General features: G+C 37.1%; 2 protein-coding genes across 5 annotated transcripts in view; one reads left to right on the forward strand and one right to left on the reverse strand.

The window, feature by feature from the left end:
- LOC148942556 (uncharacterized) overlaps positions 1–19,013 on the reverse strand; it is a 104,969-nt gene that overhangs the window by 81,677 nt on the left and 4,279 nt on the right. For all 4 annotated transcript variants that reach the window (XM_089102629.1, XM_089102631.1, XM_089102627.1 and 1 more), the window contains exon 2: positions 4,423–6,086. In XM_089102629.1, coding sequence (XP_088958755.1) covers positions 4,423–6,081 — 1,659 coding nt within the window. In that variant the 5' untranslated portion in view covers positions 6,082–6,086. The remainder of the gene's footprint in view (positions 1–4,422; positions 6,087–19,013) is intronic.
- Positions 11,738–12,070, forward strand: LOC148942557 (uncharacterized). The gene has a single exon (XM_089102301.1). It carries the CDS (start codon positions 11,738–11,740, stop codon positions 12,068–12,070), a length of 333 nt encoding a protein of 110 aa, XP_088958427.1.

The raw sequence follows: 19,013 nt of genomic DNA on the forward strand, positions 1-19,013 counted from the left end.
TGCAATAAAATACCGCCTTTGGACATACACCCCATACTGAGTTCAAATATATTCCTTAAATTCAAGGAAATTCAAGATCCACTTCATAGGATTTTTCACGAACAGTCCAAAACGTGGGTTCCATAAGCTTCAAACTTGAACCCTTGAGGCCCCTCCCCACAAAAAATACCTAATATACACAACAATGAACTATTTTAAAACCATTGGAAGTGCTGTAGCCCGAGGGGATGCCCACTCAGAAATCCTATACATAAGGTGGCACGTGCCAAGCGTTATGGGGACTGTGCCAAGTGTGGTGGAGCTGAGCGTATCAGGTAATCCGAGACGTAGATCAGTTGGCGGGAAGTAGACAACCTCTCGCTGCAGCCTATAAACAGTCTCTGCAGAAATATATAAAATAACATTTTAAGGGTAAGGCCAATCATAGGCAGCGCAATAGCGCTGCCTAAGTAAAGAACGATGTTGGCGCAATCTATTATTTTTTTTTTCATACCAGGGCATTTCATATCGAAGAAGTTGTCGTAGAAACTTCGAAAAGACCTCATTCGATTGGAAATTGGAGTGACTAGTGCCCTTTTTAATAGTCGAAAGTGATTGGAAGGCAACTAACACCCCTTCCACGCCCACCATTTCCCCAAACACATCAGATCAAAATTTTGAGACAGCCATTTTGTTCAGCGTATTTGATTTCCACATAGAAATTATGTTTTTGAGGAGGACACTCCCCCACAGCCCTCAGGGCAAGGGTTGTAAGTTATACCCTGGGGGCATCTAAGCTTTTTATAGAAAGCGTTATCGTAGAAACTTCAAAAAAGGCTCATTCGAATGGAAATTCGAAGGGCTACTGCCCATTTCAATAGTCAAAAGTGATTGGTGGGCAAGTAACCCCCCTCTCACGTCCGCCTTTTCCCCAAAAACATCCAATCAAAATTTTGAGATAGCCATTTTGTTCAACGTAGTTGAAAGTTCTGGAAATTAAGTTTTTGAGGATGGTAACCCTCACAAAGCCCTCAGGACAAGGGTTGTAAGTCATTCCCTGGGGGCATATAGGCCTAAGGTTTTCACAGAAAGTGTTGTCATAGAAACTTCTAGAAGGGCTCCTTCGATTGGAAATTGAAAAAGCCAGTGCCCTTTTTAATAGTCAAAAGTGATTGGAGGGCAACTAACACACCTTCCACACCCACAATTTCCCCAAACACTTCCAGTTAAAATTTTTAGATAGCCAATTTGTTCAACGTAGTTGACAGTTTTAGAAATTAGGTCTTTGAGGATGATAACCTCCTCAAAGCCCTCAGGGCAAGGGTTGTAAGTTATACCCTGGAACATATGAGGTTTTTATAGCCAGCGATGTTGTAGAAACTTCAATCATAGCACATTCAATTGGAATTTAGAAGGGCTTGTGCCCTTTTTAATAGTCGAAAGGTATTAGAGGATAACTAACACCCCTCTTAAACCCACCATTTTCCCAAATACATCCAATCAAAATTTTGGATATAGCCATCTTGTTCGAAGTAGTTAAAAAGTCGGGAAATTATGTTCTTGAGGATAACACTCCCTCCACAGCCCTCAGTGCAAGGGTTGTAAGTTATGCTCTGGGGGCATATATGGTTTTTGTAGAAAGCGCTGTCGTAGAAACTTCAAAAAGGGCTCATTCAGTTGAAATTGAAAGGGCTAGTGACCTTTTTTGTAGTTGAAAGTGATTGGAGGGCAACTAACCCCCCTCTCACTCCCACCATTTCCCCAAACACATACAATCAAAATTTTGAAATAGCCATTTTGTTCAACGTAGTAGAAAGTTATGGAAATTAGGTCTTTGAGGATGACGACCTCCTCAGAGCCCTCAGGGCAAGGGTTGCAAGTTATGCCCTGGGGGCATATAAGATTTTTATAGAAACCGTTGTCATAGAAACTTCAAAAGGGCTCATTCGATTGGAAATTGAAAGGGCTAGTGCCTTTTTTAGTTCATTTAGTTCATAGGTTCATTCGATTGGAAATTGAAAGGGCTAGTGTACTTTTTAATAGTCCGAAGTGATTGGAGGGCAACTATCCCCCTCTCACACCCACCATTTCCCCAAACACATCCAATCAAAATTTTGAGATAGCAATTTTGTTAAACATAGTTGAAAGTTCTGGAAATTAGGTCTTTGAGGATGACATCCCCCCCAGCCCTCATGGCAAGTGTTGTAAGTTATGCCCTGAGCGCATATAAGGTTTTTATAGAAAGTGTTGTCGTAGAAACTTCAGAAGGGTTCATTCGATTGGAAATTGAAAGGGTTAGTGCCTTTTTTAATAGTTGAAAGTGATTGGAGAGCAACCAACGCCCACTATTTCCCCAAACACATCCAATCAAAATTTTTAGATAGCCATTTTGTTTAACGTAGTTGAAAGTTCTGGATTTTAGGTCTTTGATGATGACAACGCCCTCACAGCCCTCAGGGCAAGGGTTGTAATTTATCCCCGGGGGCATATAAGGTGTTGTAATTTAAAAAACCCCATGCCTTCCCCAGGCCAGAACGTAATTTGCACTTTACTGAAAAAATACAAATGAATGTGCATTGTCAGTTTAATATACATATACTGATATTGATTAATCAAAACGTTAATATTATTTGATTTATTAAAGTTATAAAAGTAAAAACATTTATATTTTTTTCAGTAAAGTGCAAATTAAGTTCTGGCCTTGGGAAAGCATGGGGGTTTTGAGCCCTACTCATGTCAATTTCTGCTTGTTTTGAGTTTGACTCAGTTATTTATTGTAATTTTTGTTCGTTTTGGGTTTCATTTATTTATCGATGCTGATTTGTGGTAGTTTCACGCTTGGTAAATTATTTGATTTTATTTTTGCTCATTTTTGGTATTGATGGAGTTCTTTACTTGTCTTTGAAAAATTTATTTTGTGGAAAAAGTTTTTTTAATTAATACAATTAAATGAACTCTCATTATCAAGAACTTGTTATAGTGAGTGGATGGGGGAATATGCCTGAGAAGGGAACAATTTTGAAAATAATTAGGATACCCCTGACTACAGTGTGAAAAATAGACAAAAGTTATATATATAAAAAAAAACAGGTTTCATCAAATGAAACTAAAGAATAATGTTAAGACTAAGAATGAACAGAAAGTGTCCTATAATTGAGTGGATGGTTGGTGAGAAGGGAGGGACCCTCCTTATACTTGTACGATTTCTATTCGTCGTTAGTTTTAATGGTGCTCATTACTTTAATGAGCAGTCAAAAGACCCCACTCAACACCCTTCATCATAAATACTGAAACAAAAATACGACCATAGATACCGACACTTGCACTGTATCACCAGGGGACAAGTCCGCACCCAGGGGGGGAGGGGTGTTTACCCCCCCCCTCCACCAAAATGTTTGTCTGATTCGTAAAAACGTAACAAAAATGGATATAACCAAATATTTTTATGCGTTTTTGAGTTTTTTTGTATAAACCCCCTCAAAACAAATATCTTTAAGTAAACCCCCTCCCCCCGAAAAAAATCCTGGGTACAGCCTTTCTAGGGGATAACATATCCACTAATTGTAAAATATATGCTTAGCACATTTTAATTTTGAATTCCTAAACTGCAAAATTAGCCTCAGCAAGTTAAAGAAAAGTCCCTTGTGAAAATCACAGACTGCTTATGAAGTGTGCTTCAGCTTTTAATTCTAATTCATTTGATCTTCCTGACTCTTAACAACTAAGCTTTTAATCACCTGGGATAATTCCTAGATAAAAAAAAAATAAACACCCAAGAGTCATCAAAGGAACAACACAACTATACATACAAACTTGAGGGTTGGAGGATTTAGAGAAGGTAATACCCAAGAGATTTTTACTCTTTTCTGTTCATATTAAAATAGCTAACCAAAAATTGCGATCCAACGCTACATAGAGATTTAATTACCATAATTTTAATTTAATTTAATTATTTTAATTAATAATTTAATTTTAATAATTTAATATTAATTAATATTAATAATTAATATTTTAATAATTTAATATTAATTTAATTAATTAATTTAATTAATTAACATAATTTAATTAATTAACATAATTTAATTTAACTACATAATTTAATTAACCTCCTATAGGTTTAACCTTCCCATGGGTACTATAATTAGTATTGTTTGAGCCCCCACACCCTCCAAATTTCTAAAACCATCTATTCTATATAATGAGCAGAAAAGGCATGAAAGACACACTCATTAACTATTCAGTGCTATTGTCTTAGTCAAAATTTCACAAGACTATTTTTGCATAGGGTATTTAATACTATAAAAAAGGTTAATCAATTTAAGAGCTTCTGTAGTTGAATTTTAAATCAATGTATTTAAAATTGCTTTTTGCAGTTAAATCTTGCACATTATTCAAATTAGAAAAATGGAAAGATACTGAAAGAACACAAAAAAAAACTCTCACCTTAGGTACGTTTTCAAGAATGAAATTTCCAATCAGTTCTAACAGTTTTTCTGAGGTGACAATCTCTGTTTCAGGGAGAAACTCAATCTGCCTTTTTAATAATAGCACATTCGCAATAGCGAGCAAAGGACAAGGGCCATTGGCATTCTGGGTAACAATCGGGGTTTTAATGCCCTTCCACATAATCCACTTAACACAATGGAATTGAGATCTCTCTTGTGAGGTTCCTTCTGAAGCACTTAATACTTCAATTTCACCAAGAGTAGATACTTCAGTTTCATGAACATCATTTTTTGAATCATTTTTTTTTAGTGCATCCGTACCCAGAATGGTATCAACCTCACCAGAGTTGTTGCTAGGAAAAGTTGCAACAGCCAAAGCTGCAGCACCAACTGCCTCGACTGAAAACAAGGATGATTTGTCAGGAATCTCACTTACACTAGATCCAGAAGCCCAGTTTTGTTTAGGTGTCAGAGTTTCTTTATTAGAAATATCAATAGGTTGACTAGAATTAAATTCTTCTTCTTCTGTGAAATCCTCAGGAACAGACACTGGGATAGTGGAAGCTTGTTTATTGGGTTCAATTTTACAACTCTTAGGTTCCAATGATGTATTCTGTATTTCTGCAGCAGTTGTATCTGATTTAGCAGTTTTACTTTCAGTTTTGTCACTGAAAACGAAAGTGAATCTATTCAGCATCTCTTGACTAGGTTCATAGGTATCCAGACTAGTATTTACTTTGGCATTACTCACTAAGCTTTTTTCACTTCTTATGGGGTCCTCAGAACAATCTTCAGTTGTGGCTTCTTTTTCTTTAGCCTGTTCTGATTCAGTTACGTTCCTTAATGTACCACAATCTTGTTCAAGCTTTGAGTCCATTTTATTACAGTCAACTCTTATAACACCCTTATCATCATTGATGTTTCTGATTATTACTGGTAATTCTTCTTTACTATCTCCAGCTTTGCTATTTTCATTGTTGATGACAGCAACCTTTGCAACACTCTCTGTAACTCCATTGCCAGTATTTTCAGCATTATTTTTAGGAGTATTGCTTGTTGCTTCATCTTCAAATTGAGGCACAATAGCTGGCTGCACATCATCTTTTTTTGTCATCTCCATGTCAGAATGTGATAAGGCTTCCAAATCTGATTGATGATTAGGCTGTGAAGCTTCCTGATCTAATGGCTGATCATAATCAACTTTAGTATGACCAAAGATGATTCCTTCACCCTTAATTTCAGTAGGCTTTTCAATGCTTTCTGTACTTTCGTTATTGATAGTGTCTGTATTAATTTTAAAAGTAGCATTAGTTGCTTCATCTTCAGATTTGGGTGCTATAGCTAGTTGCACACCTTCCTTTGTCATCTTTATATTAGAATGTGATGACAGGGGTTCCAAATCTAACTGAAGATCAGGTTGTGCATCTTTATGATCTAATGGTTGATTGTAATCAGAAGATTCGTATTTCAATCGTGTTTCATTGTAATTCATTTCAAGTATACTTGGAGAATCAATTTCAGGTAGAGTAGTGAATGAATGATCAGGTGTTGCAGAATCTTCTTGTTGTTGGTTTTCAGCATACTTTTCAGCAACTCCTTGTTGATTTGAATCTAAGGAGCCTCCTATGTCCGTTTCTTGCTCTCCAGGAAATTCCATCTTATCTGAAAAATAAAAATCAAATAAAACACTTTTAAAATAATAAATTCATTCCTTGATGTAAATTTGTAGAATATAAAACCCATCAAACCCATCATGTAGAATATAAAAGCATCAACATCAAAAACCCATCAAAAGATGTTTTGGTAATATGCCTCAATTCAAAAGCCCAGTAGGTATTCAGTAACAGAACTCTCAGTCAATAAGAATACTATAATCAATCCTGGAGATATGTCTGAAGCCCTGAACAAACAGTTCAAGTCAGTTTTTGCACCTCCAGATAAAACTCTCTTGCCAGAAATGTTGGAGTACAATAATGAGAAGCCTATGCAAATTATCACTATCAAACCAATGGATGTATAACTACAGCTCAAAAAATTGAATCCAAATACATCTGTTGGCCCTGATGGAGTTCATTCTTGGACCTTGAAAGAGGCCCACTTAGAGCTTGCTCCTCCCTCAGCAAAACTGTTCCAAAAGTGTCTGGATAATAAAGAATTTCCTCAAGATTGGCAAAATGCAAACATTCCACCTGTCCACAAAAATTCTAATTGAAGAATTCATGATGAAATTGTAAATACAACAATTATGAAACATTTAATTGACAAAAAACTGCTCACAGATAGCCAACATGGCTTCAGATGAGGGCACTTCGTTGAGACAAATCTTATAGATGCTTTTTTACAATACCTCTGAGTTGCTACATCATAATACTCCACTTGACATGATTCTTTTAGATTTTACCAAAGCATTTGATAAAGTCTGTTATTACTGGCAGAAGATATAACTACTAGATATCAGCCTCTATTTGGAGGTTGTCAAATGGGCAATTCAACTCCTTATAGGAAGAAAGCAGAGAGGTAAGGTATTTGGGGACAACGGGCAAGAATTTCTCTCAGAAGTGGATAGGGGCATGCCTCAGGAACCAATCTTGGGTCCAATATTGTTAAATATTCTATTAATGATGCTCCAGAAGCTTTAAGAAATAAGATGAGTCAAAGCTTATTGGCTCTGCAGAGTCATCAGTTACAAGAGCTTCCACACAGAAAGACCTGTATTTGCTTTCACTTTAGGCCTGCAAGAGGAAGCTGGAATTTAACATTCAAAAGTGCAACTCAGTGCACTTTTGGAGAAACAACATAAAGTGGCAGTACCATATGATTGGAGAGGACAGCTTGAGACAATTGAGTGACTCTTCAGCAGCTGGAAGAGATTAGGAATTATTGTCGACAAGGAATTAAAATTTAACAAATGTGTACAAATGGCAGTTACTTAAGCATCCCAGACACCTGGCATAATAAAGCATACCTCATGCAGCAGATCATCCAAAGTTATGACCAAACTGTACAAAGGTCTTGTGCAACCATTGCTGGAATTTGGGATGTGTATTGTAATGCCCCAGAACAAGGGTGATCAGGCAGAAAATTGAATCTGTCAAAAGACAGGTGACAAAAGCTGTTAGTGTATGCAATAATCACAACTAACCATCTCAATTGAATAAGATACAGCTCCCATTACTTATGTACAGACATCAAAGAGGTGATGTCACAATGACTTATCAGCTTTTGAATGCTGACCCCTCCTGTCAAAAGCCTTTTCGATTTGATGAATCCTCCAGGACAAGCAGCCATAGCAAGAAGTTGTCCCACAAGAGGGCAGATAACAGAGTCCACAACCATTACTTCTCTAATAGTGATTGCCCATTGGAAGAATCTTCCTGATATTGCTGTCACTGCTCCCTCCATTGATGCCTTTAAGATTGCTGTTGAAACAAGTTGGTACACTAAAACATGGAAGACAGAGTGGGATGAAATCAACTCCACAGGATTTTTCCTCATTTTGCTGGACAATGTTATTTAAGGTACAGTAATTACTATTATTATGTAGAGTTAAGGTGGGTGTGCTTTTGGAAAGAAAAGGGGGAATTTATTAGATGTTGAATTGTTTGGATGTGGTTGTGTTGAAGAGTCAAACAAGAGCCATAATGGGTGACTTGATTGATTGAATGGTTGATTTAAGAGGAATTGTTAGGTGAGGTCTAAGGGACTCAACCTGTCTTTTTTGCATAGAGAAGCATAAAGAATTTACGTTTATTTATTTCAATTAACAATACCTTATTGACTCTGAATCTAAAAAGTAAAGCAGTCTGCATTTAGAGATAACTTACCAAAGTATTTCAGAATGTTTTAAAGTAGTTTCTAGAATACGAAAGTTTCCAAAAGGTAATGAATTAGGTCTCATTTAAGGCCTTTCAACTTGATTTTGGTTCCAGTTTAGTGGTTGGCCCATTAGATTGGAACACAATGAAATTCCAAGAATTGCTTCATAGTAACTTAAAATGCTAACTGGTACTTAGCGTATATCATTCCTAAAACACATCACTTTACCCCCCCCCCCATTATGTGGAAATATATAGCCCAAATAATACATACTCCATGCTTTTTCAGCTGCCTGTCGCTTGTTTGCCATTAAATTAAGTGACCTATTAAAGTTGGAAAAAAAAGGTTGACCAATGAAAATTTGTACAGTATATACAATTTGGAAATAGACTATATTTTTGTACATTAGGAGGGGGAGGGACTGGGGGTAAAGTAAATTGATTTATTTTTAGGTAAAATAAACACAAGTGTTTTAGAATTGTTTAGTATTTCAATTAAACCAGTACCTTGATTTGCAAATGAAATGATTATCATACTTACAAACAGATGAAAAAATCAAGTAGTGTGTTCACTTGGCTCTATATTAGTAATGGAATCTGATAGCCTAGCTAATATAGTTACCAAGATGATTCATTCTGAAAAGCCCCTAATTTTGAATGATAAGGTAAAAAAAACAAGTATGCAATTGAGGAAAATTATGAAAAACTCAAACCCTCACATCTTGCTATCAAATAGGAATTGAGAAGAACTGTATATGCCAATGAATAGCAAAAAATATAAGCTATGCAGCAATATGGCTATTATTAGAATTATTTAAGATCAAAAACTCGAAATAATTATTTTATTGACTTACATAATACAATTACATACCATACAACCTGCCATCTGTCAAGGTTCTGAAACCACAGTGACTTGGAAACAATTCTCCAAAACCAAGTGACCACCCTAGGCCTTTTCTTTTCTTTCAGACAGTTACAAGTTTAAAAAGGAGATTGTAACTAAATCAAAAGAGCTGAAGGAGAATGTGCAGTTTCACTTTAATCACACAAAGGCAGTAAGAGAAAAGCAAAAATAGAATCAGACTTCAAAAAATGGGGTAGTAATGAAGAATTGACTACATTGTCCAACGAAATAAGCCAAACTAAATTGTTCGTTTTCTAGTAGTATTAGTATTGATGAAGATATTAGTGATATTTTCCATTCTTGCTCAAGCTCTAGCTCAACAAACACAAGTTATAAAAGTTTACCAACAGCAATACACAATAACAACTCAGTCACTGGAAAGAAAGTGTTGAAATTGTTTTACACGAACATTAATACATTAACAAACAAGCTTCTGGAACTGAAATTGGCAGCCACCACTGAAGATTATGATATACTGTGTATTTGTGAATTGACCCCCAAGAACTCAAGCAACCCACTGGCAGAAAACCATATCAGGATACTGCCTGTTCTCAAATTTGTCTATTAATTTCAGGATAGGCACCACAATCTACAAAAAGGAAGGAACACACATTAGAGATTTATCTTTCAATTATGATTATTCCCCTTGGGTTGAGAGTGTTTTTTTCAGTATTGTTAATGAGGGAAAACCATTACTGATAAGTTGTATATATAACAGCCCCAGATGCCCATGCGTCTTACCAAGCTCTACTTCAGTTGGCTGAACAAGCATCCAATAATGATAATCAGGACTTAATTCTTCTTGGACACCTGAATCTGCCAGATTCTGTTTACTATTCAAGCTGTCTCTTCAGACTAGTAGCCTACCTGCAGATTGGCAGACAGCCATAGTTATGGCATACATCCCAGGCTCCTTAAAGAGCTTGCAGATATATTAGCCAAGCTGCTCTATTTGCTATTCAAGCTGTCTCTTCAGACTATTAGCCTACCTGCAGATTGGCAGACAGCCATAATTTTATCTGATGCATTTAGGGCATGGAGGGGGGGGCTAGTTGCCCTCTAATCTCTTTTGACCCTTAAAAAGTGAACAAGAACTTTCAATTTCAAATCAAATGAACCCTCTCCGAAGTTTATACGAGCATCCCTTCCATAAGAGCTATATATGCCCCTAGAGTATTACTCATAACGCCTGCCTCCAGGCCCTGGCGGTTTCCGTTGACACAGGAATTTTTCTTATCTGACATTTGAACTATAATTCAGTTGGCTGAACAAGCATCCAATAATGATAATCAGGACTTAATTCTTCTTGGAGACCTGATTCTGCCAGATGTCAAATGGGTTGAGGGATTGGGTTATCAACAAAGCTCTGTAACCCATTTGTTGAATATTTGGGTAGCAATAGCTTATATCAGGTAATAGACCAACTGGCCCAGCATAAAAATAACCAAATGGCATCCCTACTAGATTTGACAATCACTAACAACCTATGATTGTTAGTGAACACTGAGTACCTCTCTCCATTGGTGCCAGTGACCACATCCGTGTCTGCCATAACTTGCTGCTTAGTCAATAGAAAAAAATTGCACTCAACAAATTTACACCAACTACAGCAAAATCAGGGAGATAATACAGGCAGTAGAATGGGACCAAGTGATTGTCAAGGGAGACATTGAGCTAGCCTGGCAAAATTTAAAAAATACTCTGCTCCAAGCTGAGAGGTACTTCATTTTCATTTGTGAAGGCACCAAAAACACTGCCACACCTGGACTATTAAAAGGGCTATGAACCATAAGAAGAAGAATTTTTCAAAATATAAGAAATGCAAATCCACACACCACTGGGATCACTTTGCAAGAGCAAGGAATAAACTGAGGCAACTGACAAGACACTTCACAGCTGACTATGAAGATAACTTAGCATTAAACATCAAAGACAACCCAAAGAGGTTCTGGAGATACGTATCTGCTAAAGATAAGAGTAGACAAGCCATTCCTGCTCAACCCTGAAGGAAAAAAGCTGAAAGATCTGGAGGACATTGCAAATTTGCTGAACAAATCATTTGCATCCAATTTCTCAGTGGACCCTGCTGACAAACCACTGTCCCCTGCCCCCACGGTGGTCAAGCACCCTATGCCAAAAATTTACATCAAAATGGATGAGATTAAGAAAAGGCTGAGTAAACTAGACCCCAAAAAATCTAAAGGTCCAGATGGTATACATCCCAGGCTCCTTAAAGAACTTGCAGATATATTAGCGAAGCTGCTCTGTTTGCTATTCAAGCTGTCTCTTCAGACTAGTAGCCTACCTGCAGATTGGCAGACAGCCATAATTACTCAAACATTCAAGAAATGATCTAGAACCCAGCCTGAGAACAATTGACCTATTAGCCTGACCTCAGTTGTGACCTAACTTATTGAAGGGATAGTCAATGATGTAATTATAGTGCATATGACCAAGAATAGCTTTCTTTTTGGTGGTCAGCAAGGCTTCAGGAAAAGCATGTCTACCAAAACAAATCTTATACTAGCTGATGAATCTGTAACTGATCTGCTTGAGCAGGGTTTCCCAGTCCACATGTTCCTACCTTTGATAAAATGCCTCACTGCAACCTCATGATCAAGCTGTCAGTATATCAGATAGACAATGATGTTGCCCAGTGGATTCAAAGCTTCTTATCCAACAGAACCCAGATTGTTGGTGTATATGATGAAAACAGTGACCTCATCTACTCCACACCAGTTCACATTAAGAGTGGTGTCCCCCACGGGAACAAACTAGGTCCAACACTGTTTAACCTTTACATAAATGATGCTCCTGAGGTGGTCAAGAATGGCTTTGAACTGTATGCAGACAACTCCAAACTCTTTGGTCCAGTAGCCTCTATAGAAAATTGCTCTTCTCTGCAAGAAGATCTCAACAACCTCTGACTGTGGGCAAAAACCTGGATGCTTGAGTTCAACCTACACAGACACAAAGTCCTTCATCTTGGCCTAATCAATCCCTGCCATAGTTATCACATGATTGACTCTACAGGTGCCAATATGCCCATTCAGAGTGCCAAGGAGGAGTGTGATCTTGGGGTATTAATTGACATGGAGCATGATCTTGGGCTATTAAGCTTAAGTTTCATAGTCACTGTCAGAACCAAGCAGCTAAGGCAAACAAGGTCCTTGGTTTGATCAAGTTTTCTGTAACAAGTTGCCAACCAAGAGTTATTAAGAAACTTTACACAGTCCTTGTTTGTCCCCATCTCAAGTTTGGCATGTCAGTTGCCAACCACATTTTAAGTGTGACATGGAAATTCTTGAGAAGGTCCAGCATAGAGCAACCAAGCTCCCTTTTGCCAAAAAACAAATCTCCTACAAGCAACAACTAGAACAGCTTTACCTACCTACCTTAACGTACAGTAGAGAGAGATGTCATCCTTGCATTTAAGATGATGACCAGTGACACCATCAAGCCCATGTTTGATACACCAGAACACAAGGAAATAAGAACACAATAGATACACCAGAACACAATAATACACCAGAACACAAGGAAATCCCATAAGACTGTGTAAAACAGTTAGCAGAAAGCATGAGAAGTTTAACTTCTTCACCAATTGCATTGTTCCACTGTAGAATTCACTTAGCAAATCTACCATGTTGGCCAGATCAGTTGACAGCTTCAAGGTTGGTGTTGACCATGATTGGAGTGGCAAGTCATTGAAGATTTTGAGTCTTTGTATAGCTTTGTATTATTTCAGTCACTTTCTGGCATTTGACCTGTTAACACCTATGCTGGGTTAAATTTTTGAAACCCGTTTTTGGAAGTTATTATAATCCAAGTTTCAGTCATTGACCAGTTTCGAGCTATATTATCTGGATTTATTGTTTCACTATTATGTTAAGGCCCATGAAATTCCCATGCCCTGAGTGCAGACTTCGTGCCGCCAGTGGAACAGTGCAGTGCAGTCGGTGTCAACAGTGGTTTCATCCAAAATGTGCAGGCATTTTTATTGAGGAGAGAAAACAATGTGGTGAGTGGATTTGTTTAAACTGCCAGTCCCCCCGCTCTTTGAATGAGGACCCCGCACCACCTTTAACACCACTTTCTCTCACCCTGACTCTAAACCACGCTCTACGCCCAAGTCTGCCACAAAATCTACAACCCCAAAATCAGTTTCAAAAAATCAAGCTTCCCAAGTCCCCCCTTGTGTTGACTGTGTTAAACATATCAAACAGCTGGCTGATCTCCGAGCTAAATACAATTCCCAGTTAGAGAAGAATTCAGAGCATGAAGTAGCCATAGAAGATTTGAAAAAACAAGTTGATATTTTCTCAATGACCAAAAAATTGGTAACGATATACTCCATGAACGCGATCTTGAAATTCAACAATTAAGAGAAAATATCAACTCCCATAATTCCCAACGCCTCCTTATGGAAGATGGACTCTGCAGTCTAGAAAACAATCAAGTGACCCTTAAATCGAAAATCACCAAATTACAAGAGGATTTAAAAAACAACGAAGCAATTATTACTACACTAGGGAATCAATTATCAGAGTTCAGCAAATCAAGCATTAATTGCAGAGTGTCCCATGAGAGCATATAAATACCTACGTGCAGTATGAAAACTGTTGACGCCCTTGAGTTTGTAAATAGTCCAGTGACTTCCCACTTTTCACATAAATTATCAGGTGATACCGAACTAAACAAAAAGATTACCGAGAAATCTTTACCAGATAATGACATTTTTCTTATATATGAAAAAATTACGAAAGTGAAGTATAAAAGTGAAATAAATATAAAAATAAGCAGAAAGAAAATGTGATCTGCGAGCATTTTGATAGTGGTTTCTGCAAGTTTCGCAAACAATGCAAGTTTCTGCATATTTGTCGTCAGTTTATTTCGGGAGTTTGTGTGTCTTATAAGTGTATTTTTGACCATGTTGATCTTTGTTGTTTTATCTTGTATTGATAAGTCGTGTACTTTTGCTCATGCATCTTCCGGATTGCAGCGCAGTTTTAAAACCCAACGTTTTTTTGACCGACGCCTAAATTATTCACGACCCCCCCCACCTCCCCTTGTTCGTGTTCCATTCAACTTTCAGCCTTATCCCCCTGCATACCCGCTACAGAGCAGTATACCAAAGGAATCCATCCCTCGAAACAATCCTCTGGCCCAAGTACCTACGCGTGCCAAGTCAGTCCAGCCCCCCACATCACTTCACTTGCTTCGGACCATCCCCAAACCCCCCTCACTCATATACCTACCAAAAATCCACTTCCTTTTGACTCCTTTCTTCTCCGTGCGTCCAAGAAGTTACCAGCCGGTTCTGGACTCCACCCGTTATTGGCCAAAACATACCCAACCCCTCCCCTCTCAGAGACCCCCCACCGTACTTCCCTCCCTCAGCATCATCTTGCCCCCGACACCCCTATTGAAAGAACACTCCCAACTTGAATTAGTCCCAGATCACCAGGAAACCTTTCTCCCTTCCCTTGAACTTTATCCCCCCTGGCTTCCCAACCAACATGACTCTGGTTTAAGAGTAAGCAGGCAGAATGATCCTCTTTTAACACCCTCATGCAGAGTTTCTAAAACTTCAAATAGTTACCATTGTTTAGACTCTCCGCTAGTACCTGCTCAATTAAATGCAATTGTATTTGAAAAAGATGGATTTGATCCCCCTGTCCCTTGTTCTCACTATCCAAGTTTAGCCCCCGTCAGGAATTCCATTAGAACCCCTGACCCCATCTGTGATATAAAAAAAGTAAAGTGTAAAAACTGTACCTTCACAAGTTGCTTTCGATTCCCCAAACTTTTGTTGAGCAACGCTGAAAGCCTTAACTTTGAAAAATTCAATGAATTAGACACACTTTCTAAAATATATAGATCAGATGTAATCGCTATTACTGAAGTTCAAGCTCAAAATTTGCACATGTTAAAGATTAACAATTTTTCTCAATTTATTAAACTCAGACCAGAAAACCACCCTCTGGGTAAGAAAGGTGGCGGAATTCTGTTCTCTATCCGTAATGATTTATATCCAAGATCCCAATTCCGTGTCTTAATCCCTTTGATGAAGTTATGTTGGTGTCTGTTCGACCTAAAGTCTTGCCACGTCCTTTCAATTTAATTGTCCTTTGTTGTTTTTATTACTCCCCTAATCAGAAATCCGCTGACAAAATACATTTTATCGAAAAATTACATACAAGTGCTGACTTTTTACTATCAAAATACCCAAATGCAAGAATTTTCCTGATGGGTATAAGACTTGATTCTACATGTAACGCTTTTAATTTAAAACAGGTCGTTAATGTCCCTACTACAAAAGGCAATACTACTCTTGATTTAATTTGCACTAATCTTTCGAAATTTTACAAACCCGTCTCCACTCTGCCCCCTTTAGGGGGTAGTTACCACTTTAGCCTTTTTCTATCGCCGCTGGCTAAAGTTAAACAGTCGTTTACTATAACTGAAACCACTTATAGACCTCTCACTGACTCAGGACTTTTCAATTTTTGCTCCTGGATTACTAATGAAAATTGGTCCACTGTGTATCAAACAAATGACGTTGACTACATGGCTTTGTCCCTCCAAAACCTATTGAGGAGTAATTATGAATTCCACTTCCCTGAGAAAAAATTTAAAACGTGCTCTACAGATAAGCCTTATGTTACTGAGTCTTTTAAAAAAAACTTATAAGAAAAAAAATCAATTTTTTCAAAGCAGGTTGCATTACTGAGGCTAATAGTCTAAGGAAGTTCCTAAATAAAAAATTAAGAAAAGCAGCTTCTAATTATTATAATAATAAAGTCAAAGATCTATATTCTAACAAGAACAAGCAATGGTACATAAAAATTAAAGAGATATGCGGAGAAAGTACTTCCGAAGTTAATTTTCATCTCCCTGAACCCCCTAATAAGACTCCCAACAATCTGAACTTGTACCCTGCTTCCATCATTCAAAGTCTCCCCCCTTTCACTGGCTCAAGTCTAACTATTCCTCTCAATACTTCCTTCCCCTTTATTTCTGCCTCTGATGTTATAAATAAAATTCTTAAGCTTAGAAAATCAAGTATTTGTCCCTTGGACATCCCAGTTGACTTAATTAAACCCTTTTTGGACAAAATTGCTGAGCCTTTATCAAATATTTTCAACCACATCATTACCATGTCACTCATTACATGTCATCATTACCCATTACCTTGTGCACTTAATGCATACCATCGTAAGTAACCTTGACAAACCAAATGTCTGGCTAAACCTTGTCTTAGTTGATTTCCAAAAAGTTTTTTACCTGGTTGACCACGCCATCCTAATTCGTTTACTCCTGGTTAACTTTTAACTTGATCCTCTGTTAGTAAATATTGTTATATCGTTTCTTTCAAATAGATCCCAAGTTCTTAAATACAAAAATATTTTCTCTAACCCCCTCCCGATATATTGTGGAATTCCTCAAGGAACCTTATTAGAACCACTTTTATTTCTAGTCATGATTATCGATATTGTTAAGGAATTCCCCCAAAGGTGGAAATACGTGGATGACTTGACGATCCTCGAAGTATGTCACAGGAACATTAAAACTGACCCGCTTGAAATTCTATCCCACATTTCGGATGAAGCTAAGAACCTAAATATGAAAGTAAATTCCCCTAAATCAAGTATAATGACGATAAATTTCTTGAAATCTATTCCCGCAGTTCTTGACCCTATCCCCCCAGATATTTCTGTGTCTTCCTTTAAATTACTTGGGGTTAAATTTTCCTCTAATTTAAAGTGGGATATCCACGTGAAAGATATTGTCCGTAGAGCTAATGCGTCCATGTCTCTCCTTAAGCTCTTGAATAAATTTAACATCCCCCCATCCCATTCTTTAAGGATTTATACTTCCTTTGTCCACCCGCATCTTGAATATGCTTGTCCAGTTTGGCATCTCCCGTGATGAATCAAATAAAACTGAATCTATTCAAAAAAGAGCCCTAAGAATAATTTTTAAAGAAACTTTGGTACCATATTCACTCCTTCTAAAAAAGGCCAAGCTGGAAACTCTTAAGCACAGGAGAGGAATGCTGTGCCTCCGTTTTGCAAAAAATGCAATAATAAACCCTCGCACGGAAAACATTTTCCCCAAAAGACACTCCCCATCCAGACACCGCCTGCCATGTACTGTATCTGAACCCATCCCTATCTTGTCCCCCATCCGTTGTTTAACCTCCAGATATGAAAAAACCTTTGTCCCCTTCATTACTGATCAAATAAACCACTAGTTTTTCACTAGTTTAAAACCACTTTTTTTTTTTTTTTTTTTTTTTTTTTTTACTGGTGATACCCATGCTGGTGTCCGTTTGGCTCTTCCATTCCCTCCCCTTTTTATATACTCTCTTTTAAATCTTTTTAACATTATTTTTATCTCAATTTTTTTTTGGTTTTGTTTTAATTTGTGCCTTTTTAACTTTCTTACATTTGACACTTTTTGTTTTTTAGACTAATGAATGGCTTTGCCTTTCTGATATTGTTGTTTTTGGCATTGTTTAGCCAGTTTTTTAGTTGTTGTGCTATTTATGTCTTTTTTTATTATATGACCCTGAAATGCAAATTCGGCCCTTTGGGGCTTGTGATAGTCATTTTTTGAAATAAATATCTTATCTAAGATGCAGTGGGATGAACCAGCATCATCAAGTAGGGTCTATTAGATGCCACCTGCCCCCTTTAACCCCAAAGTATGCCCAGCTGCTAATACATATAGTGAACCCTACAACAAAACCAAACTGTCCTGTAAATATAAAAACTGTGTTAATTATCCTGTAGTTATGAACTGTTTTCCTGTATATATATAAATAATGATAATCCAACAGTGAAATGAAGATTATCAAGTCAACATTACCTGGCAACATCTACAGGTTCTTCAACCTTAGTTGCTAGAAGATTTGATCTAAGGAAATAAAAAGACCACTCTTTCAATATACCAATTATCCTATTTTGATGTATATATCCTTTCAGTGTTTCAGTTTTATACATGTATTAACAGAAAGGTGATTTTCTTCTGATTCTAAGAATATAACTTTTATTGCTTGATATTAATTCCACAAATCATAAGTATTAAGGTTCCTTCACATTGAATTTCGGCTTTCCGTTCTCCCCTTCACACTGAACTCCGTAAGCCTTCCGTAAGACTCATAACCCTCCGTAAGACCTTACGTTAACGTATCCGTAAGTCCAAACGCAATGCTAGAGGTCTGACGGAAGAAGTTGAAAGTATTTCAACTTCTTACGTTTACGTTTGAGCAAAATGTATATTAGATGAGAAAATATTTGAGTTTGCAGAAGCTGGAAAAGGCTATATAGCTCAAAGTACCCTGTTTTCAAGGACAAGCAATTTAAACTAAATTCTTTGGAAAGTCTGAGCCAAGTTTTTCATCAGCAGGAAAGAAAGTAGTAAGTATAGACTGTTTTGATTTGTGGGCCTAGGCGAGGATAGGCTATACTTTGATAAATATTGCTAGTTTTTTTTAATTCTCTTTGGATTTGAGTTTAAAATAAAACCTTTCGTGGTGCAGTTAATCATTTAAAATGATATTTAGGACATTATTTTTGTAACTTAACTCAGGATTTAAAATATTCTTTATGAGGTTTAAGCAAGAATAAATTTAGATTAGGAACTAATTTACTTTAGTACATTTAAATTAATAGTTTGATCTATCTTCTCAACATCCTCTATAATGAAAAAGATTTAAGATCATTGAGGAAAATTAACGACTAAGTTAATTTCTTTGGAAATTTAGAAGTTTTATATAGTCTCTCTCAGGGATATATCCAGGACCATTAGGGAAGATAAGGTGCACTGTCAGAAACACATGTGATAAAGGAAAAGAACATAAAA

The sequence above is a fragment of the Artemia sp. Qi Xiang Cuo genome, chromosome 16, assembly GCF_049724085.1.
Source record: "Artemia sp. Qi Xiang Cuo chromosome 16, ASM4972408v1, whole genome shotgun sequence".
Classification (NCBI taxonomy): Eukaryota; Metazoa; Arthropoda; class Branchiopoda; order Anostraca; family Artemiidae; genus Artemia; species Artemia sp. Qi Xiang Cuo.